The 24,683-nt window shown below is 36.4% G+C and overlaps 1 protein-coding gene across 2 annotated transcripts in view; it reads right to left on the minus strand.

Annotated features, from left to right (window-relative positions):
* The window catches only part of CFAP54 (cilia and flagella associated protein 54), a 301,163-nt gene that overhangs the window by 40,395 nt on the left and 236,085 nt on the right, over window positions 1-24,683 (minus strand). For both annotated transcript variants that reach the window (XM_060164794.1, XM_060164793.1), the window contains 3 exons: window positions 18,123-18,296; window positions 16,470-16,693; window positions 7,773-7,946 (listed from right to left, as the gene is read on the minus strand). In XM_060164794.1, the coding sequence (XP_060020777.1) occupies window positions 7,773-7,946; window positions 16,470-16,693; window positions 18,123-18,296 (572 nt within the window). The remainder of the gene's footprint in view (window positions 1-7,772; window positions 7,947-16,469; window positions 16,694-18,122; window positions 18,297-24,683) is intronic.

Here is a 24,683-nt window from a genome sequence, read left to right on the forward strand (position 1 = left end):
GTGGAACTTTTCTTCCTCATCTGTAAAATGAGAATGTCGATTAAGTGTTCTCCTAGTTTCCTTTCAGTTCCGACATTTGACCTGGGTGATACCAAAAGTCAGAGGTTACCAATACAGCCCACTATATAAACTGGCAATGGAGTACCTTCTTGGAGAGTCATCATGAGAGCTGTAAGTTCACTGGTAGCACCAGCCTAGACCAGTGCTTCTCAGCCTTAAGTGTGCATACATTACTTGCACATTCTAAACTGTGCAAGTAAAACGAACATTCTGATTCAGTGGGTCTGAAGTGAGACCTGAGATTCTGCACTTCTAATGAGCTTCCAGGGGATGCCAGCGGGGCTGTTTCCTGACCACACTCTGCAAGGGCCAGGGACTATCAGATGCCTGCCTCATTTATACAGCTTCTGTCTTCCCCAGCTTCCAGAAGCTGGATGTAATTTTGGGCCCCATCTGCAGGACCAGGCTCTAGTTAATCACTTAGCCAACAAGTCCCAGAACCCAGAGGACCTCAGAGGGAGGTCCTGGGCATCTGTATGATCTCTAAGTTATAGCACTCCTGACATCCAAGTTGATAACATTGGGCTTTTGCTTTTGTTAAGACTTGATAATTTTCCCAGGAACCCTAGCTCATCTTTCACTACCCAGCTAGGCCTGAGCTTGTCTTGAATGCACAGCCTGTTTCTTTGGGACCCTGAAATACAGTCTTGCTCTTCTTAGGGATTTAAAGCCCTCCAGAAAAGAGCAGTGGCTCCATATTTCTTGTTCCCAGACTGGCTGGACTTCTGAATAAACTTATCTCCAAGAACTATTTCAGCTCTATCCAAGTTTCTGTTTTTACTTTGCCAGATGGAGTCTTCCTTTTCAGTGCTTTGCTTGATCAGACTTCTTGCACTTGATCATGCTTGTCTGCCTACATCTTCTGTGGCCTCTGAAGAACATGCCTTGGGCTGTCCAGCTGCCTTCAACACAACAGCCTTTGCGGTCGTTTGCTTCCCTCCAACTCAACAATGTGTTGAGTTGCTCCAATCCTGATTCATTGTCAACTAGCATTCCCCCATCCTGGGTCTCAGTTTCCTCTTTTGTAAAATGGGGCTAATGATAATACTCGGCCGTTTGGATCCATGGGTTCGGCATCCGTGGATTCAACATCCCGTGAATCAAAAATATTTTTAAAAATCCAGAAAGTTCCAAAAATGAAAATTTGAATTTGCCATGTGCTGGTAACTATCTACACAACATTTACATTGTATTAGGTTTTATAAGTAATGAAGAGATGATTTCAAGTATACAGGAGGATGTGCATAGTTTATATGCAAATACTATGTCATTTTATACAAAGGACTTGGACACCTATGGATTTTGGTATCTGAGGGGGTTCTGAACCAATCCCCTGGGAATACTGAGGGACGACTGTACCTACCTCATAGAGCTGCTGTGAAGTTAATGAAGTAGAATACCTGGAACACAGTAAGCTCTACACTGGTGTTCATTATTGCTATTATCTTATGGGTTTCATGAGCTTCACCCAGTTTTTCCAACATTAAACTCTACAGTGAAGGTCTAAGATAATAACTAGATGAATACTCACATACATGAATATTTAAAGCATCACACAAATTTCAGTGTTGTCTTCTGAAAACATAGACTCTTAGGTCTGAGAAGATCTAGCCCTCCCAAGTCAGCGTTTCCTGATTTGGTAGCTGAGATTTACGGCAGCAACTGAATCTTTTATCATGACCCAATACATACATACTCACTGTCAAAGGGGGGAAAATGTCCCTGAACTAAGATAGGAAAACTGTGTGTTCTGGGGGCTTCCCTGGTGGCGCAGGGGTTAAGAATCCACCTGCCATTGCAGGGGACACAGGTTTGAGCCCTGGTTCAGGAAGATCCCACATGCCGCAGAGCAACTAAGTCCACGCACCACAACTACTGAGCCTACGCTCTAGAGCCCGTGAGCCCACGTGCCACGACTACTGAAGCCCACACACTTAGAGCCTGTGCTCCACAACAAGAAAAGCCACCCCAATGAGAAGCCTGCGCACCAAAACGAAGAGTAGCTCCCATTCGCCACAACTAGAGAAAGCCCACACGCAGCAATGAAGACCCAGTGCAGACAAAAATAAATAAATAAATTAAAAAAAAACCTGTGAATTCCGTGTCTTTGTGGCTTACGCAAATCACTCAAGCAACCTGTTTAAATCAGAATTTGTTAGTTGGTGCTTCACTTCTAATCTCTGTCTGACACCAGTTCATGCGCCCATGCTAATTGTCAGACATGGCTGTTGATTCATGAAACCTCGTTATTCTAATTATCAGCCACAGATGCAGTCTTAACATTAACTCCCAAGATCATCCTGCCCCAGACTGATAGGGATGTGATATTTCTACAACCTTGTGAAATGAACTTTATACTTTGTTCCTCATTTTTTAAAACTAACTATTTGGGTAAACAGTCTGTTTCCCAACAATGTCATCCTTCCATACCCTTTCTGAATGGATATACTCTTTTATCACACCTTGTTGGTTCTCTTGCCAGCAAGTAAAGAAATTCTTCAGGATGCCAAATGTCAATCTAGAAATGTTCTTTTTAACAGTATCTGTCATGAAACAAAAGTTTCAGAAAACAACATTTTCACTTACTGTATGTGATGCATTCTGATATTGCCTTCTTACATTTAATTTCTTTAAAAAGATACTATTCATGACACACTATATTGACTCCATGACCCATGAGTATTCTTGGAACTTTGGTTTGAAAACTACTGCACTAAATTCCCCCAAAGAGACCACAGATTTATTATTTTAAAATGTATATGAAATATCTGGCAAGGATTGGGTATGGAAAGGGTGGGAAGGAGAGTACTTTCAAAATATGAGAAATAGCATTAAATGTTTCTGGGGAGTGATGTGTTCAAGTTTCTCTTTTTTGTATGAGTAGGAGGGATGTATAACTGACCAAGAGTTAGCAGCAGGTTGCCAGCCTAAGGAAGAAGAATGAAGAGGCTATTGGGAGAAGCGTGCTTGAGAGCAAAGAGAGGTGGGCTCTGGAGGTTTCTCCACCTGACACAGTTCACACGTGGCAAGGAGCAGCAGAAGTTACCAGAGCCATAGCTAGAGGGGACAGCGCTCAAGAGGTAGGAAGTACAGGAGCACACCATGGTAGGAGGCAAAAAACACAGATAAAAAGTACTGAATAGGGTAAAACTATATGGCAAATGTTTTATGGGAAAGAGCCTGAGGCTCTTCTTAGAGACAGCAGTAATCAAAGGAGTGCTATAGTGGAAGGTTCCTCTGCAAAAGGTGGTAGTTAGACCCCCTGTCCCATTTTTAAAAGCTTGACTCTTCAAGACTCTCCTAGAATCGGAATCACTGTTCTACCTCCCAGAGTTCAGGCATTGATACTGAACTGCTCCCAAATACTTGCTCCCTTTCCTGCTCCCCAGTTAGCCTGTTGCAAATGTCTATACATGTATATGAACATAGATATGGATACAGATATAGAGTTAGATAAAGATAATAAACATTAAAATAAGGAGTTTCGTATGTGATACAAATTTGTAAACAGCATTTAGAGAGAAACTAAGTTTTTTCTCCTATTTGCTATGCACTTTAATTTTTGCTGGTTAGGCAGAGTTTACTCTCTCTTCTGCCCATTGTTGGCAGCTGAAGTATGTATAAGGAGATATTGTTGGTAAACTTTAAAAGGTGCTTTAAAATAATGCTTACCAAGTGTATTACATGTGTATTTGAAGTTATTAAACTTTCAAACAGCATAATAACGTGAAAATCATTTCACATAAGAATAATAAATGATAACTACTGTTTAGGTCGAGGGTTTACACAATTATCTCTAGGGTACCCATGATACAGAAAAGTTAACTAATCTACTGAAGGTTACAAAATTACTAAGTAAGAGAGCTGGGATTCAAAACAGGAGTCTGATTTGCTCCATTCTGAGGGCTCTAGAGTCTGTGTTCTTAACCACTACACTAATGTAAGCAAAATAAATAAAAGAAAACCATTCCCAGTAAAACTGTGCAAGGACAAAGTCTCAAAAGTGGCTCATGAAAGAAGTCAGAATATTTTTAAAGCAACAACAATTTGACTCTCAAGAGAACAATGGAAATGAGTAGATGACATTCTGAATGTACTGAAAGAAAATAATTTCCAATCTTTAATTCTTTACTCCATAAAAATTCATTTCACAGATAAATGTAAAACAATGATATTTATCAGGCAAACAAAAATTGAGAGTGTTTGCCTCCAGAAGATGCTCACCACAAGAAATTCCAGAATATGTACTTCAACAGAAAGAAGTTGATCCTAAATGGAATGTCTAAAATGCAAGAGGGAGTAGAAAGCAAAGCAAATGATGAATATGTAGAAAATTCTAAAGGAAAATAACTCTTGTATAAAACAATTAAAAATAATATTTTGGTTAAAAAAAGAAAATGTACAATAATATCATTTAAGTCATTAGAGGAATAAAGATCATTCATTAACTTTAGACTGGGACTTCCCTGGTGGTCCAGTGGCAAAGAATGCAGGGACTTCCCTGGTGGTCCACCTTCCAATGCAGGGACACCGGTTCGATCCCTGGTCAGGGAACTAGGATCCCACATGGCGCGGTGCAACTAAACCCGTGCGCCACAACTACTGAGCTCGCGCGCCTCAACTAGAGCCCACGCGCCACAAGCTACAGAGCCCATGCGCTCTGGAGCTCATGTGCCACAAATACAGAGCCCACGCGCTCAGGAGCCCCGGAGCCACAACTAGAGACAGAAAACCCACATGCCACAACTAGAGAGAAGGCTGCACACTATAATGAAGAGCCTGCGCACTGCAACGAAAAAAATCCCACATGCCTCAACGAAGATCCCATGTGCCGCAACTAAGACCTGACACAGCCAAAAATAAATAAATCTTTCAAAAAAAAAAAAAGAAAGAAACTTTAGACTTTGATATGTTGTCCTGAGGGTAACCACTAAAAGCACAGCAAAAGAATGCATAATTTCAAAGTTCAGCGAGGAAAAATGAATGAAAAAAGTAATCAATCCCAAAAAAGGGAGAAAGACAGAAAACCTGAGGAAAACAGAAAATCTGAGACAAGTGAAAACACAAAATAATATGGTAGATTTAAAACCAAATATATTATTATTTACATTAAGTGTGAATGGACTAACTTCTCTAGTCAAAATACAATATTGTCAGACTGTATTTTAAAATATCCAAGTGTATACCTTTATTTAAAAATACAATTAAGGGACTTCCCTGGTAGTCCAGTGGTTAAGAACCTACCTTCCAATGTAGGGAACTTGGGTTTGATCCCTGAGAACTAAGATCTCACATGCTGCGGGGCAACTAAGCCCGCACGCCGCAACTACTGAGCCCGTGCACTTTGGAGCCTGCATGCCACAACTAGAGAGAAGCCTGTGCACTGCAATGAAGAGCCTGAGCACCGCAATGAAATATCTCATGTGCCACAACTAAGACTTGGCACAACCAAACAAATAAATATTTTGAAAAAAAATTAAAACACAAGTACACAAACGGGTTGAAAGCAAAAGGTTAGAAAAAGAAATATTATGAAAATAACAACCACAAGAAAGTCACTTTCCTCTAGTAATATCAAACAAGGCAGGCTTTATGAGGGAAATATCATTATTATGAAAAGGTCAGAAGTCACTGAATTCACCAAGAAGTCACAATGCTTATTAATCTGTTTGCACCTAAGAACAAAGCCTCCAAATAGGTAAAGTAAAATTTGACAGAACTACAAGAAAGAACAAAACAACAGCAATCTCAGTGAGAGAATTAAATGTTAAAATCTCAGTACAGTTGACTCTTGAGCACACGGGTTTGAACTGCACAGGTCCCACTTTATGAGAATTTTTTTCAATAAATACGTATGATTATACTACACAGTCCATGGCTGACTGAATCCAAAATGTGGATATGGAGAGCCAACTGTAAAGTTACACATAGATTTTCAACTGTGAGGAAGGTCAGCACCCTGACTCCTATGTTGTTCAAGGGTCAACAGTAATTGATTAAAAAAAAATAAATCCCACCGAGGCATGTGGGATCTTTTGTTTTGATTTTCAAACAAAAATAGAAAAATCACCAAGAATATAGAGTATCTGAACAAGAATATACAAACTAACCTATTGGACATATATCAACACTGCCTCAACAACTGAGGAGAGCACATTCTTTTTAAGAGCAATGGAATATTTACACAATAAACACCTTCCTGGCAAAAAAAAAAGCAAGCTTCGACAAATATCAATCATACAGAGCATTTTTTTTATTACCACAGAACAAAATAATCTACGAATAAATAACAAAAGATAACTAGAAAAGCTTCATATAGTTTGTAACTTAAGAAACATATGTTGAAATGACCCACAAGTCAAAGAAGAAATCACAATGGAAACTTTAAAAGTTATTTTTAACTGAAAGATAATGACAATACTATAATAAAACTTGTGGGATGAAGCCAAAGCAATATTTAGAGAGAAACTGATAGCCTTAAAATGCATAGATTAGAAAAGAAAGAACTAAATATTGAGCTAATATCTATCTCAAGAAGTCAGTAGTTAGGAAAAGAACACACACACACGAAAAAAACAGTAGAAGAAAGATATTTAGGGTTAACGAAATAAAACTAATTAATGAGAAATCTCTGGTGATAATGACCAAGAAAAAAATGCACAAATAAGCAATATAAGGTGTGAAAAGGGATACTTCACTACAAATACACCAGATAGCTTAAAAATATGAGAGAAATTTTAAATAAAATGGGAAAATTCCTAGAAAAAGCAACTTACGCAAAACTGACTCAAGAAGAAATAGAAAACCCCAATGTTCTATAAACAGGGGTGATAGTTAGAATACTTAAAACTTGGTTTGACAAAGGCACTAACCATTACAACAGATATTAGCCCAGTCAGAACTGATACCAGCTCTGATAACCAGTACATTAGTACTATTGCTTAAAGACTGCCTCTAACTACGGAGAATTACATCACTAGTCTTATATTATCTCACAACAAAAACACAAGGGCTTTATTGATGAGCTCTTAGCAAATATCTGAGGAAAAAGGTTACTCCAAACTTACACAAACTTCACTATAGAACAGAAAAACACGGTTATATTTATCAACACATTTTATGAGCCTAGCAAAAGCCTCATACAGAAAATATCTGACAAGGATAGCACAAAAAGGAAAAATTATAGTCCAATATTACTCTTGAAAACAGTGGCAAAAATTCAATATGAAACATTAGCAAATTGAATCTAGTAAAATGAATACATCATGACCAATTTGAGTTTATCTCAGGAGCACAAGGCTGATTTAATATTATAAAATCAATTACTATATTAAAAGAGATAAATGATAAAATCCTCTTAATAGATACAGTAAAATATTCATGATAAAACTTCCTATTAAGGTGGCAATAGGAAAAAATTTCCTTAATGTGATAAAGGATAACTACAAAAAAATATTAAACATCATATGTAATGGTGACACATTGGAAAGTTTCTCTTTAAGTTCAGGAAAAAGGAAAATGATCAATATGAATCCAACTTTCCCAGGATCTCTTAATTATTTCACATTCATTCTGCTAGACAACATAGATTCTAAATTGCTGTATATTTCTGTCTATATGATAAGAAGATCTTCTCTACTCTTTAAGTTATAATGGCTTCATTAAACTTTATATCCAATTGTAAGATTTAACTTTATAATTATATTACATACCATAGGTTCTGTTTCCTTTGGAGGTTTTTCCAGGGGAGGAATGTACCACTGAAAGCAAAGTTCTTTGTTTAAAGCTTGTGTTGCTACAACTGAGGACACCACATCTCCATATGATGGGCTGGCAAAGAGTTTTAATGATAAATTGGAATGTAGAGAACTGTCAGTTGTTCCTAACTGGGGAACAAAAAGAAACATCAGCTTAATTGCTGGTAATGAATTTATTCAATATTTAAAACATTCATTCAATTTTCATTCAATATTGACTATTGGAAAACTCGGGGAATCATCTCAGCTTGTTTTATGGATGTAGGTCTTAAAACTGCCCCTGATTACCACAGAGAAGATTCTTTTATAGAAAAAATTTATTTCAAAACCCAGTGAACTCAACAAATGTCTTCCACTTTGGTGAATATTCAAGAGTAAAGATCTAGAGGGAAAATGTCCATGCTATCATTTCAGTCTCAAGGTCACCATGTAGTCTAAGAACATCTTCTACTTTTCTTCTTGTTTATTCACTGGTGAATATACTGAGGGTTTGGTTACAATTTATTATCTACTTTCCAATAGCATTCTTTGCAGTACCATATGCAAAATAAGACAGAGTTTTTCCTCTAAGAGGTTAAAATCCATTACTCTCATTCCCTCTTTAAATGAATGTAGCTGATTCGTAAGTTTAGTCTTGGTGGATCTGGGCCCAGCTCATCTGATGGAACTTGGTCCCTGAATCAGGAGTTTTCAAGAAACAAAAATGTGTAGACTGCAATTGGCAACTTCATAAAATATTTACTTAGATTTTTAAGGTAGCTAAGAAAGTAAAGCATGAATGCTATCAACAAAATAAGAGTCTAGCCAGAGAGATAATAGTGGTGATAATAATATCTCAACTCTATAAAGGCTTTTCTTCAATGGAGTACAAACTATTTTCAAAATTAATTTCTTGTTATTCCCAAGATTACAGCATGGTAGCTGGAAAGCAGTTCTTCTACTAAACTCTTGACATCTAAGGTGTCTCAAAGGCTTGGTGACCAAAGGGAACATGTCAGTGGCTAGAAAGAAATGCCTGGTGTTTCTATAACACTTTGTACCTTCCATTTCTGAGTCTATTCAAGACACAATAGAAGACTGTCAATGCAAAGTCTTCAAAATAAAAATAAAGAGAGAAATAAATACATTGACCTTTCAAGTTGTCTACCGATAAAAGAAAAAACATGTCTGGACTGAAAGGTAATATCAAAGGTGAAAACTATTTTAAAATGTCTAGAGACTATCATAAAGGGATATGATAAGCCAGAATCCTCATTTATTAGCACTATGATACTAAAAACATGACCAAAATGCATAATAAATAAGATTATTAGGGTTAAATAATCATTTAAAAGTGCTTAATAAAGATTAATTCTATGTCAGGCAGTTCACCAAAAAATCAGGTAAATAATTGATTCAGAAAAAAATTCTCACATTTTTTCATATCTGAGCACCTTTCAGAGGTTCTGACTATTTTAGCAAAGAATTCATATTTAATAACTAGCTAAGTGGAGAAAAATAAAAAGCAAATACCTTCTATTTCAATATATATAGTGTTTATTAGCATGATGGCCTAATAATAATAAACTATAACAGAAAGCAATATTAAAATAGGGCACTTAATTTTCTATTCACTTTTTAAAAACGTAATATCTAATTGCGAATGGGATTAATTACATAAGCTAGTCGATGGGCTATACACTGAGTACTTTTTTTTTTAGAAATTTCATGTAATGTCTGAAACATTTATATTAACATATTTCTATAAAAATAATCCAAAGAAAGTTTAGTATTAGTTGTGTTTTTTTGTTGTTTGTTTATACTGCAGGTTCTTATTAGTCATCAATTTTATACACATCAGTGTATACATGTCAATCCCAATTGCTCAATTCAGCACACCACCATCCCCACCCCACCACAGTTTTCCCCCCTTGGTGTCCATACGTTTGTTCCCTACATCTGTGTCTCAACTTCTGCCCTGCAAACCAGTTCATCTGTACCATTTTTCTAAGTTCCACATACATGCGTTAATATACGATATTTGTTTTTCTCTTTCTGACTTACTTCACTCTGTATGACAGTCTTAATTAAGATCCATCCACGTCTCAACAAATGACTCAATTTCATTCCTTTTTATGGCTGAGTAATATCCTATTGTATATATGCACCACCTCTTCTTTATGTCCATCTGTCGATGGGCATTTAGGTTGCTTCCATGACCTGGCTATTGTAAATGGTGCTGCAATGAACATTGGGGTGCATGTGTCTTTCTGAATTATGGTTTTCTCTGGGTATATGCCCAGTAGTGGGATTGCTGGGTCATATGGTAATTCTATTTTTAGTTTTTTAAGGAACCCCCATACTGTTCTCCATAGTGGCTTTATCAATTTACATTCCCACTAACAGTGCAAGAGGGTTCCCTTTGCTCCACACCCTCTCCAGTATTTGCTGTTTGTAGATTTTCTGATGATGCCCACTCTAACTGGTGTGAGGTGATACCTCATTGTAGTTTTGATTCGCATTTCTCTAATAATTAGTGATGTTGAGCAGCTTTTCATGTGCTTCTTGGCCATTTGCATGTCTTCTTTGGAGAAATGTCTATTTAAGTCTTCTGCCCATTTTTGGATTGGGTTGTTTCTTTAATATTGAGCTGCATGAGCTGTTTATATATTTTGGAAATTAATCCTTTGTCCGTTGATTTATTTGCAAATATTTTCTCCCATTCTGAGGGTTGTCTTTTCATCTCGTTTATGGTTTCCTTTGCTGTGCAAAAGCTTTGAAGTTTCATTAGGTCCGATTTGTTTATTTTTGTTTTTATTTCCATTACTCTAGGAGGTGGATCAAAAAAGATTTTGCTGTGATTTATGTCAAAGAGTGTTCTTCCTATGTTTTCCTCTAAGAGTTTTATAGTGTCCGGTCTTACATTTAGGTCTGGAATCCATTTTGAGTTTATTTTTGTGTATGGTGTTAGGGAGTGTTCTAATTTCATTCTTTTACATGTAGCTGCCCAGTTTTCCCAGCACCACTTATTGAAGAGACTGTCTTTTCTCCATCGTATATCTTTGCCTCCTTTGTCATAGATTAGTTGACCATAGGTGTGTGGGTTTATCTCTGGGCTTTCTATCTTGTTCCATTGATCTATGTTTCTGTTTTTGTGCCAGTACCATATTTTCTTGATTATTGTAGCTTTGTAGTATAGTTTGAAGTCAGGGAGTCTGATTCCTCTAGCTCCGTTTTTTTCCCTCAAGGCTGCTTTGGCTATTCGGGGTCTTTTGTGTCTCCATACAAATTTTAAGATGATTTGTTCTAGTTACGTAAAAAGTGCCATTGGTAATTTGATAGGGATTTCATTGAATGTGTAGATTGCTTTGCGTAGTACAGTCATTTTCACAATATTGATTCTTCCAATCCAAGAACATGGTATATCTCTCCATCTGGTTGTATCATCTTTAATTTCTTTCATCAGTGTCTTATAGTTTTCTGCATACAGGTCTTTTGTCTCCCTAGGTAGGTTTATTCCTAGGTATTTTATTCTTTTTGTTGCAATGGTAAATGGGAGTGTTTCCATAATTTCTCCTTCAGATTTATCATCATTAGTGTATAGGAATGAAAGAGATTTCTGTGCATTAATTTTGTATCCTGCAACTTTACCAAATTCATTGATAAACTCTAGTAGTTTTCCGGTGGCATTTTTAGTATTCTCTATGTATAGTATCATGTCATCTGCAAACAGTGACAGTTTTACTTCTTCTTTTCCAATTTGAATTCCTCTTGTGTCTTTTTCTTCTCTGATTGCCACGTCTAGGACTTCCAAAACTATGTTGAATAATAGTGGTGAGAGTGGACATCCTTGTCTTGTTCCTGATCTTAGAGGAAATGCTTTCAGTTTTTCACCATTGAGAATGTTTGCTGTGGGTTTCTCATATATGGCCTTTATTATGTTGAGGTAGGTTCCCTCTATGCCCACTTTCTGGAGAGTTTTTATCATAAATGGGTGTTTAATTTTGTCAAAAGTTTTTCCTGCATCTACTGAGATGACCATATGGTTTTTATTCTTCAATTTATTAATATGGTGTATCACATCCATTGAGTTGCATATATTGAAGAATCCTTGCATCCCTGGGATAAACCCCACTTGATCATGGTGTATGATCCTTTTAATGTGTTGTTGGATTCTGTTTGCTAGTATTTTGTTGAGGATTTTTGCATCTATATTCATCAGTGATATTGGTCTGTAATTTTCTTTTTTTGTAGTATCTTTGTCTGGTTTTGGTATCAGGGTGATGGTGGCCTCATAGAATGAGTTTGGGAGTTTTCCTTCCTCTGTAATTTTTTGGAAGAGTTTGAGAAGGATGGGTGTTAGCTCTTCTCTAAATGTTTGATAGAGTTCACCTGTGAAGCCATCTGGTCCTAGACTTTTGTTTGTTGAAAGATTTTTAATCACAGTTTCAATTTCATTACTTGTGATTGGTCTGTTCACATTTTCTGTTTATTCCTGATTCAGTATTGGAAGGTTATACCTTTCTAAGAATTTGTCATTTCTTCCAGGTTGTCCATTTTATTGGCACAGAGTTCCTTGTACTAGTCTCTTAGAATGCTTTGTATTTCTGTAACGTCTCTTGTAAGTTCTCCTTTTTCATTTCTGATTTTATTGATTTGAGTCCTCTCCCTCTTTTTCTTGATGAGTCTGGCTAGTGGCTTATCAATTTTGTTTATCTTCTCAAAGAACCAGGTTTTAGTTTTATTGATCTTTGTTTCTATTTCATTTGTTTCTGCTCTGACCTTTATGATTTCTTTCCTTCTGCTAACTTTGGGTTTTGTTTGTTCTTCTTTTTCTAGTTCCTTTAGGTGTAAGGTTAGATTGTTTACTTGAGATTTTTCTTGTTTCGTGAAGTAGGCTTGTATAGCTATAAACTCCCTCTTAGAACTGCTTTTGTTGCATCCCATAGGTTTTGGATCATCGTGTTTTCATTGTCATTTGTCTCTAGGTATTTTTTGATTTCCTCTTTGATTTCTTCAGTGATCTCTTGGTTATTTAGTAATGTATTGTTTAGCCTCCATGCATTTGTGTTTTTTACCTTTTTTTCCCTGTAATTGATTTCTAATCTCATAGTGTTGTGGTCAGAAAAGATGCTTGATATGATTTCAATTTTCTTAAATTTACTGAGGCTTGATTTGTGACCCAAGATGTGATCTATCCTGGAGAATGTTCCGTGCGCACTTGAGAAGAAAGTGTAATCTGCTGTTTTTGGATGGAATGTCCTACAAATATTTTTTATATTTATATTATGAATTTTCTATTCACTTTAAAAAATATAATATCTAATTGCTAATGGGATTAATTACATAAGCTAGTCAATGGGCTATACACTGAGTACTTTTTATATGTTTGATTTATTGTTTGAAAGGAATGAAACAACAGACCTACCAGAAGCACTCTTGTTCGCCACATCCTATAACCAACAAATCACTTTGCACTAATCAAATATTTGACCTTAGGCAGTCTGTCACAGTCTAAACATGAATAACTCAGCATTGTGCAGCATTTTAATCATGTCCTTTTTGGTTTTGGGAATTTTTAATGTAATTTGTTTAGCACTTTTGTTTTTCCATCACAAAGCTTCAATAGACTTGACAACATACAGCTTCACAAAGCTGATGAGCATGACATGTAGCAATGATGGTTCTGGAAAGGCATCTACTTCTTTGTGGGGGAAAAGCAGGTTGTATCAAAGTATGGAAAGAGTTTGACTGAAATAGCCTCCTGAGTGATTAAAGGCTCAAAAGTGTTTTTATAAAAATCAGCCAAGCTTGGAGGTTATTTTTTAAAAAATCCAAAGGCTTTATGCTCGTTTTCTGTCTACCCCAGTGAAACAAACACATGATTAGGTGGCTTGCACCTGTCAGGCAAGTGACAGTGATCTCTGGAGCTGATTATCCTGGGAGAGTGTTACACTAATTATATCCGCCCCCCCCAAAAAAAGAGCAGGTGAGACAACTCTTTGATAATATTGCTACCATTCGAAATATCACATGTATTGATATTTACACTGTATTCAAGGTTGTACGTTTGCAGCGTCATCCTTAGGAACTGGATAATGATGGGCTGCCCTTAATACTGAAATATTCAAGCAAAGCTCCTTTCAGAACAGTATTTATGAAATCACACATATTAGTTTCCAAACTCTTATAAAATATTCACAAGAATACATCCATTGAAACTATAGTTCTCAACCTTCCCATTCTCTCTCCCCTACTCCAAAACACCTGAAGTGTCTGGGACATGTGGCAGTAAACCTCAAGGTAGTCTCGGTCCCGAGGATGGGTGAACCAGACTCTGGTGTTAGATGGAAACGATGTGACCCCACTCCACAGTTTCCTGCACTGTGGAGGGCCAGACATCAATGATACATTCCTGGCCTTTCCACCTCCTCTCACTCCTCTCCCTCAAGAGAATTACTTCATTGGTGAATCTGAGAAAAAGAATTTTGAATATGCATTATTCTGCTCTCTCTGCTTAGGAGCATACTGTTTGTAGGGAGTGAACAGTCTCTGCTCCTTCATGCAACAGATTTTAAAGGGTTTCTGTCCCCACAGATTTTAAGTAGGCCTGTAATGATCCCTCTCCCTGCCAAAACCCCCAAGCCTGGATTGGTAGAACTGTAAACTTTGCTAATCACGACTAGGGAGACCATTTACCAGTAAATATAAACCGTATCCTACAATATCAACTTTGTGATTCATAAAGTTGAATATTTATTAATTCCACCATGGCTTACTCTTTTATTTCTCAAAAATTTAGAATCTGGGGCAGGAAATGGAGATGCTGAGTATTGGCCATCCCAATACCCCAGAATCCAGAAAGTAATTTGAAAAATCCTCCTATGTGGATTCCAATACACTGCCCTGGGGCCAACTCCATAACCCCAATTGAGGATCACTTCTTTAACTGAATTCTTAAATATTCCTTAGTAGGTCTTTCCACTACTTTTTTAAATCACAGTTTATTCACAGTCACCCTACTCTCTTGTTCCAAAGAATGATTTAAAAAAATTTTTTTATTATTATTTACCCCAAACATAAGGTTACTATACTCCAGTAGGATAAAATGAGAAAAGGTTCCCATTTGGAACAAGCCACATTTTCAGGTCACTTCTCTCGGATAGTTGAAAACAGAAACATGAACGTGTCTGGTATGGGCAAGTCTATAATTATAAAAATTAAAGTACTGTATGGTGAAGTCCAAAGTCAAGATAATTCAAAATAAATGAATGCTATTTTCCTATTTTAGAAAGAATTCTATGCAAATGACTTGATTTATTCATTTCACAAACACATATTGAAAACTTACGTTATGTCCTCTTAAGTTTTCTAGTATCTCAAACTCTGTATCTCAGAGCTGAACATACCAACCTTCTCCACAAACATTCTCACCCTCTCGCCTCCACTGTATCTGCTAATGGTGTTACCATGCTCTAATGATCACAGAGGTTCCAAATGATGAAATAAACATTGATCATTCTCTTGTCTTCACTTTCCATCTACACAGGGTCACTAAGCTGTTTTGTTTTGTTTTGTTTTCAATTTTACTGAAGCCATATCTTTTACACCCACCTCTTCCTTTCCATTCCTATGGTCATAAGCTTGGTTACTTCATCAGCTCTTTTTTGGATAACTGCCTTTCGTTTATACTTTGCCAATCAGCCCTACACGTTATTGACAGTAGAAATAACATTTTAATTTTCATATTCTTTCTGCTGTTAACCCTGCCATTTTCTCTTTAAAAGCATCCCTGAAGTGCTGCAATTTTCGTTTGTGCTATATCTCTACCCATCTCTCTCTGCTACCACACCAGAGCTATGCACAGCGACTATGCCTTATCCATTCCCGCTTCCTCTACCAGATAAAAGTATCTGGCATATTGTTAGTATTCAACATATGCTTGTTGAATATAACAAATTTGAAACAAATCTCTATTTTTACTAAAACTCTGTACTTTTTCTGTGTCTTCCAATTCATCCATTTTGATAGTTTATTTTAAAACTACTATTATTCAAGACCCCAGTAGCTTAAAAAAAAAAACATCATTCATACTCCTCTTTTTATGTCTCTTCAATAGGTAACTTAAAAGAAGTTTCCATATTACATATTTTGGGAAAGCCCATCCAATTTAATAGCACTTGCCCCCCCCCCAAAAAAAACAAACCTTCAAGCTTTTAACTTTACTTAAAAAACCTTCCCTTTACTATTTATCACAATCATGATTGCAAAAAATACACAGAATGAATTTTTTTTATTACATGTGTAAAACAAAGGTACAGAAATTGGGCATAGATTTAGAAACTCAGTCTAGTTTTCTTATAGGGTGATTATATTGAAATTTGTATAACTTCTTGGCAAAATGACTCCCTGAGAGATACTGTTATGTGTAGGAATATAGAAAATTCTGAGACATTTTGAAGATTTATGAGAGCAACAGAACAGGACATAAGAAAACAGAAAATCCAGGATGTCTGGTTGGCCTCTCTCTGGTAAAACAGAAACAAGCCTTCCCAGGAACTCTGAGGGAACTAGAAACCTTTGTGCCAGCATTGAGGTTAATATGCTTCTTTCGGAAATATAAGGATGATTCTAAGAAGTCTTACAGAAACATATAACGTTTTGAAACATTACCTTGCTTGATGAGTCATATAAGAATTTTTCTGGAAAAGATGGATTTTCTATGACTTGAAATAGTTCTTTTGGAAATTCATCAATACAAGAAGAAGAATATAGCTGTAAGAATCTTTTAAGGAAAAAATGCATTTCTTTTTGGCGCAAAATCAATCCAGAGTTGAAAAGAGAAGTGAGAAGTGTGTCACCTGGCAAAGACATTCCAGATCCTGGCTTCAGAGATGCTTAAAGAAAAAACAAAAACAAAAACAAAAACACTAATATAGAGTCATGTTAGATAACAAAATGGTCTCAATATTGTTGGCCTTTACGCATTAACTTTATTCCTGTATATCCCCACCTTAGCTAGTGGCTGCCCATGATCTTCCTCTATTTTTCAAGCTTATACACTAATAGAATTGCTTCTGGCCAAGCTTAGCAATGCAAAATATTCTATCTAGCTGTCTTATTTTGGGTTTTCCCCCCCAAAAAAACTTAAAGCAAAAATGTAGGCGCAGGTAATTTATTTGAAAACCGATGTCAAGTGAGAGAACGGGAAAAGTGTGATAGAAGAAAAGAGCCAATGAGATTGAGTTATGAAAGGGCTACAGCTATGGACAAGGAGGGCTCAGTCCTGCTGAGGACCTCCTGGAAAAAACATGTAACATTGTTCCATCAATGTTACAACTATCTACCAGTTCCCTACCTCAGGTTACTGCTGAGTGTGTGGAATCCCTGGTACTTCCAGGCTGTCCTGCCTGCATGCTGGGCCGTAGTAACTTCTGAGAAAGCCCAGAGCAGAAAGCAGTAAAATGTGGGCGATTGACATGGGAAGCCCCAGCAGGTGAATCCAGAAGTGAGCTGAGTTGATAAGGGGGAGGGCATCACCAGGGCCTGCTGCCCTGGCTCATGTCCACTTCCTTGACATTGAACTCTTGGCCCCATCACGATGCACCTTCTACCCAACACCTTTCCGAGTGCTTGTCCATCCCATCGCTAACTCCCAATAACCATGCTGAGCCACCCCGTGACTCGGCCTATTTGCCCTGCTGGCTTCTCCATCACTGGGCGCTGGCATGGTCAACCTGTCTTTTCCAACTGTTTGCCAATAAGCAACACTGAATCACCAATTTTATGGGCACAGATAAACACATTGTCACAAAAACATAGGAGGAACTGATTTAAAGCAGATTATACAAGTTTTTCTGGATATTCTTTAGATCTTTAAATCAATGATTTAAAAGAAAAAAAAAACTGAACAAAATCCAAAACTTCGTGGAGTTAAATATCCTATCTTCCCCTTTACATACTGGATACTGGAACACTCTCTCCTTAAAGCCAAAATTTCACCTTGTTCATTTTATAAGCTGTCACATTATGGTCACTCTGATTCTTAACCGTTTTGACCCCCACACCACTTTGGCAGTCTTGGGGGATGCCTCTGGATGCCTCCTTCTAAGGACGTTTTTAAATACATTGAAATACAGTTCTATCCAAAGGTCCACGTATTTCAGTTTAAGAACCCCTAAAATTTCCATCTTCTGATGAGAGTTCACTCAGAAAGAAGTCAAAAGTATTTTATAATTCTAAATAAGAAATATGACTTAAACAATAAGTTTAAACAATATATTCCTGGAAAGGAATATATTCTTTCTTAACACAGAAAAGGCCTACCTAGCAGTTTGCTCATATTATTAATTCTTTGCAGGTGAATATAATAGCGCAGCAGAAGAATCCATGTAATATCCACTTTAATTGGGGTTTCTTCCCCAGTATCTACATTCTCATATATCTCATCACTAGGGTAAGAGAATGTACAGGCAGGCTGGAAGGCAACTTGGTAGTTATCTGAAAGTAAAAAAAAAAAAAAAAAAATTGGAATACAAATATGCTTTCCTTGAAAAATAACCATATGTGAAAAAAGAAAAGGAAAACTCATAGACGAAATACTGACGCTTAGGGCTGCATTCAATTAAAAAAAATTTATATCACAAAAGACACCAAACACAAAGTTAAATGACAAACCATAGACTGAGAAAAGATACTTAGAATACACAAATTATATTTTGCCTACTATGTAATCAATAAGAAAAAGTCAGCTAGTTCAACAGAAACATGGGCAAAAAATTTCAACAGGCAACCCATAGAAAAGGAAACCCAAATGGACAAAATTTTTAGCATCATTAAAAATCAGATAAATGCAATTTACAATGAAATACCATTTCACATTCCTCAGGAATTAACAGGAACTAAAATCTCAAAATAATAAATATTGTTAATAATGTGAAGAAACCAGAATTCTCACACAGCACTTGTGAAAGCAAATTCCTGGGCAGGGTCTAATAAAATTTTAAATGCAGATACTCATATATGTGTACCAGAAGTCTTGCAGAAAATACTCATGGCAGCATTGTTTGTATTACCAAAAAATAAGAAAAAGGAAACTTGAATAAATACAGGCATTAATTTGATGGCATTTCAAATGAATTAACTAAATCCGTAAGGGAGAAACTATACTCCATGGGACAAATCAGGCCCATGCATGTTTATGTATGACCCATGAGCTAAGAATGGTCTTTATATTTTTAAGTGGTTGAAAAAATTTTAAAAATAGTATTTTGTGACATGTGAAAGTTTATGAAATTCAAATGTCAGTGTCCATACTAAAGCCTTAATGGAATACAGTCATGTTCATTCATTTACATTTTGTCTATGGTTCCTTTCACATTAACACAGCAGAGTTGAATAGCTGCAACAGAGACCACAAAGTGTAAAATATTTACTATTTGGCCCTTTATAAAAACATTTACTGACCCAGACTTTGCTCAAAAAACATAAAGTGGAGAAAAATACCTAAAGATAATAAAGTAATATAGAGACATCAATAACCTCCACACGAAAACAACCACCAGTAGAAATCTTTTGCAATAATTTTGCAATACCAATAAAAAGGTAAAATATCCAGAAATAAACCTGACAAGAAGTATACAAGATCTCTTTAAAGAAAACATTAAAACACTCCTAAGGGACTAATATTTTTTTAAAAGGCATGAACTAAAAAATATAGGATATAAAATATTCTTGGTTAAGATGACTCAATAGAAGAAAAATGTTGTTTCTAAGATAAAATATAAAGGTAATGAAACTCCAATGAAATTATGAGAGAGCTTTTTTAACTAGACAAGCTGCTTCCAAAGTAAAAATAAAAAGCCATAAAAGACAAGAAAAACAATTTTGAAAAGAAAGAGTAATGAGTGGGGATTTACTTTAATAGATATTAAATATATTATAAGCCTACAATAATTAAAACTGTGCGGTACTGAAACCTGAATAGACAGATCAATAGGAAATGAGTAAAAAGTACAGAAATAGGGTGGCATCTGGAAAAACTAAAATTGTATCCATTTGTTATTTTTTACATATTCCAAATAGTTTTCCATAAATTAGTAAAAGGGTCCATGGGAGAACTAATTCATAGTCACAGAATAGGGACAAAACCTTTCTAACTATGACATAAATGCAAAACTTATCAAAGAAAAGTTTAATAATGTAAACCATTTAGAAATAAAAAGTTTCTTCATGGGACAGAACCATGATAAAGAAGGCTAAATAATAACTGATAATTGAAAAAATATATTTGAAAATAGTATCACAGTTAAAGGGTTGATTTCTATAATTAAGAGCTTCTACAAATTTTTAAAGAAAAGGCAACGGAAAAAAACCAATTCCCCCCCCAAAAAAAGGGCTTCCCTGGTGGCCCAATGGTTGAGAGTCTGCCTGCTGATGCAGGGGACACGGGTTCGTGCCCCAGTCAGGGAAGATCCCACATGCTGCAGAGCGGCTGGGCCCGTGAGCCATGGCCGCTGAGCCTGTGTGTCCGGAGCCTGTGCTTCGCAACGGAAGAGGTCACAACAGTGAGAGACCCGTGTACTGCAAAAAAAAAAAAAAAGAGCAAATCATAGGCAGAAAGTTCACACAAAAGATGCTTAAGCTTAGTCCTAGTAAGAGATGTGTAAATTTTTTTTTTTTACATCTTTATTGGAGTATAATTGCTTTACAATGGTGTGTTAGTTTCTGCTTTATAACAAAGTGAATCAGTTATACATATAAATATGTTCCCATATCTCTTCCCTCTTGCGTCTCCCTCCCTCCCACCCTCCCTATCCCACCCCTCTAGGAGGTAACAAAGCACCGAGCTGATCTCCCTGTGCTATGTGGCTGCTTCCCACTAGCTATCTACCTTACGTATGGTAGTGTATATATGTCCATTCCACTCTCTCGCTTTGTCACAGCTTACCCTTCCCCCTCCCCCATATCCCCAAGTCCATTCTCTAGTAGGTCTGTGTCTTTATTCCTGTCTTACCCCTAGGTTCCTCATGACATTTTTTTTCTTAAATTCCATATATATGTGTTAGCATATAGTATTTGTCTTTCTTTCTGACTTACTTCACTCTGTATGACAGACTTTAGGTCTATCCACCACATTACAAATAGCTCAATTTCGTTTCTTTTTATGGCTGAGTAATATTCCATTGTATATATGTGCCACATCTTCTTTATCCATTCATCCGACGATGGACACTTAGGTTATTTCCATCTCAGGGCTATTGTAAATAGAGTTGCAATGAACATTTTGGTACATGATTCTTTTTGAATTATGGTTTTCTCAGGGTATATGCCCAGTAGTGGGATTGCTGGGTCATATGGTAGTTCTATTTGTAGTTTTTTAAGGAACCTCCATACTGTTCTCCATAGTGGCTGTACCAATTCACATTCCCACCAGCAATGCAAGAGTGTTCCCTTTACTCCACACCCTCTCCAGCATTTACAGTTTATAGATTTTTTGATGATGGCCATTCTGACTGGTGTGAGATGATATCTCATTGTAGTTTTGACTTGCGTTTCTCTAATGATCAATGATGTTGAGCATTCTTTCATGTGTTTGTTGGCAGTCTGTATATCTTCTTTGGAGAAATGCCTACTTAGGTCTTCGGCCTATTTTTGGATTGGGTTGTTTGTTTTTTTGTTATTGAGCTGCATGAGCTGCTTGTATATTCTGGAGATTAATCCTTTGTCAGTTGCTTCATTGGCAAATGTTTTCTCCCATTCGGAAGGTTATCTTTTCACCTTGTTTATGGTTTCCTTTGATGTGCAAAAGCTTTTAAGTTTCATTAGGTCCCATTTGTTTATTACTGTTTTTATTTCCATTTCTCTAGGAGGTGGGTCAAAAAAGATCTTGCTGTGATGTATGTCATAGAGTGTTCTGCCTATGTTTTCCTCTAAGAGTTTTATAGTGTCTGACCTTACATTTAGGTCTTTAATCCATTTTGAGTGTATTTTTGTGTATGGAGTTAGGGAGTGTTCTAATTTCATTCTTTTACATATAGCTGTCCAGTTTTCCCAGCACCACTTATTGAAAAGGCTGTCCTTTCTCCAATGTACATTCCTGCCTCCTTTATCAAAGATAAGGTGACCATATGTGCATGGGTTTATCTCTGGGCTTTCTATCCTGTTCCATTGATCTATATTTCTGTTTTCGTGCCACTACCATACTGCCTTCATTACTATAGCTTCGTAGTATAGTCTGAAGTCCGGGAGCCTAATTCCTCCAGCTCTTTTTTGTTCTCAAGTTTGCTTTGGCTATTAGGGGTCTTTTGTGTTTCCATACAAATTGTGAAAAAATTTTTTCAGTTCTGTGAAAAATGACAGTGGTAGTTTGATAGGGATTGCATTGAATCTGTAGATTGCTTTGAGTAGTAGACTCATTTTCACAATGTTGATTCTTCCAATCCAAGAACATGGTATATTGCTCCATCCATTTGTATCATCTTTAATTTCTTTCAACAGTGTTATAAATTTCTGCATACAGGTCTTTTGTCTCCTTAGGTAGGTTTATTCCTAGATATTATATTCTTTTTGCTGCAATGGTAAATGGGAGAGTTTTCTTGATTTCACTTTCAGATTTTTCATCTTTAGTATATAGGAATGCCAGAGATTTCTGCACATTAATTTTGTATCCTGCTACTTTACCAAATTCATTGATAAGCCCTAGTAGTTTTCTGGTAGCATCTTTAGGATTCTCTATGTATAGTATCATGTCATCTGCAAACAGTGACAGCTTTACTTCTTCTTTTCCGATTTGGATTCCTTTTATTTCCTTTTCTTCTCTGATTGCTGTGGCTAAAACTTCCAAAACTATCTTGAATAACAGTGGTGAGAGTGGGCAACCTTGTCTTGTTCCTGATCTTAGAGGAAATGCTTTCAGTTTTTCACCATTGAGGACGATGTTGGCTGTGGGTTTGTCATATATGGCCTTTATTATGGTGAGGAAAGTTCCCTCTATGCCTACTTTCCACAGGGTTTTATCATAAATGGGTGTTGAATTTTGTCAAAAGCGTTCTCAGCTTCTATTGAGATGATCATATGGTTTTTCTCCTTCAATTTGTTAATATGGTGTATCACGTTGATTGATTTGCGTATATTGAAGAATCCTTGCATTCCTGGAATAAACCCCACTTGACCATGGTGTATGATCCTTTTAATGTGCTGTTGGATTCTGTTTGCTAGTATTTTGTTGAGGATTTTTGCATCTATGTTCATCAGTGATATTAGCCTGTAGTTTTCTTTCTTTGTGATATCCTTGCCTGGTTTTGGTATCAAGGTGATGGTGGCCTCGTAGAATGAGTTCGGGAGTGTTCCTCCCTCTGCTATATTTTGGAAGAGTTTGAGAAGGATAGGTGTTAGCTCTTCTCCAAATGTTTGATAGAATTCACCTGTGAAGCCATCTGGTCCTGGGCTTTTGTTTGTTGGAAGATTTTTAATCACACTTTCAATTTCAGTGCTTGTGATTGGCCTGTTCATACTTTCTATTTCTTCCTGATTCAGTCTTGGTAGTTGTGCATTTCTAAGAATTTGTCCGTTTTTTCCAGGTTGTACATTTCATTGGCATAGAGTTGCTTGTAGTAATCTCTCATGATGTTTTGTATTTCTGCAGTGTCAGTTGTTACTTCTTTTTCATTTCTAATTCTATTGATTTGAGTCTTCTCCCTTTTTTTCATGATGAGTCTGGCTAACTGTTTATCAATTTTTTTTTATCTTCTCAAAGAACCAGCTTTTAGTTTTATTGATCTTTGCTATCGTTTCCTTCATTTCTTTTTCATTTAATTTATGATCTGATTTTTCTGATTTCTTTCCTTCTGCTAACTTTGGGGTTTTTTTGTTCTACTTTCTCTAATTGCTTTAGGTGCAAGGTTAGGTTGTTTATTCGAGATGTTTCCTGTTTCTTAAGGTAGGATAGTATTGCTATAAACTTCCCTCTTAGAACTGCTTTTGCTGCATCCTATAGGTTTTGGGTCGTCGTGTCTCCATTGCCATTTGTTTCTAGGTATTTTTTGATTTCCTCTTTGATTTCTTCAGTGATCACTTCATTATTAAGTAGTGTATTGTTTAGCCTCCGTGTGTTTGTATTTTTTTACAGATCTTTTCCTGTAATTGATATCTAGTCTCATAGCGTTGTGGTAAGAAAAGATACTTGATACAATTTCAATTTTCTTAAATTTACCAAGCCTTGATTTGTGACCCAAGATATGATCTATCCTGGAGAATGTTCCATGAGCACTTGAGAAAAATGTGTATTCTGTTGTTTTTGGATGGAATGTCCTATAAATATCAGTTAAGTCCATCTTGTTTAATGTATCATTTAAAGCTTGTGTTTCCTTATCTTCATTTTGGATGATCTGTCCATTGGTGAAAATAGGGTGTTAAAGTCCCCTACTATGAATGTGTTACTGTCGATTTCCCCTTTTATGGCTGTTAGTATTTGCCTTATGTATTGAGGTGCTCCTATGTTGGGTGCATAAATATTTACAATTGTTATATCTTCTTCTTGGATCGATCCCTTGATCATTATGTAGTGTCCTTCTTTGTCTCTTCTAATAGTCTTTATTTTAAAATCTATTTTGTCTGATATGAAAATTGCTACTCCAGCTTTCTTTTGGTTTCCATTTGCATGGAATATCTTTTTCAATCCCCTTACTTTCAGTCTGTATGTGTCTCTAGGTCTGAAGCAGATCTCTTGTAGACAGCATATATATGGGTCTTGTTTTTGTATCCATTCAGCTAATCTGTGTCTTTTGGTGGGAGCATTTAGTCCATTTACATTTAAGGTAATTATCGATATGTATGTTCCTATTCCCATTTTCTTAATTGTTTTGGGTTCGTTATTGTAGGTCTTTT

This window comes from Lagenorhynchus albirostris, chromosome 11, assembly GCF_949774975.1.
Source record: "Lagenorhynchus albirostris chromosome 11, mLagAlb1.1, whole genome shotgun sequence".
Lineage (NCBI taxonomy): Eukaryota > Metazoa > Chordata > Mammalia > Artiodactyla > Delphinidae > Lagenorhynchus > Lagenorhynchus albirostris.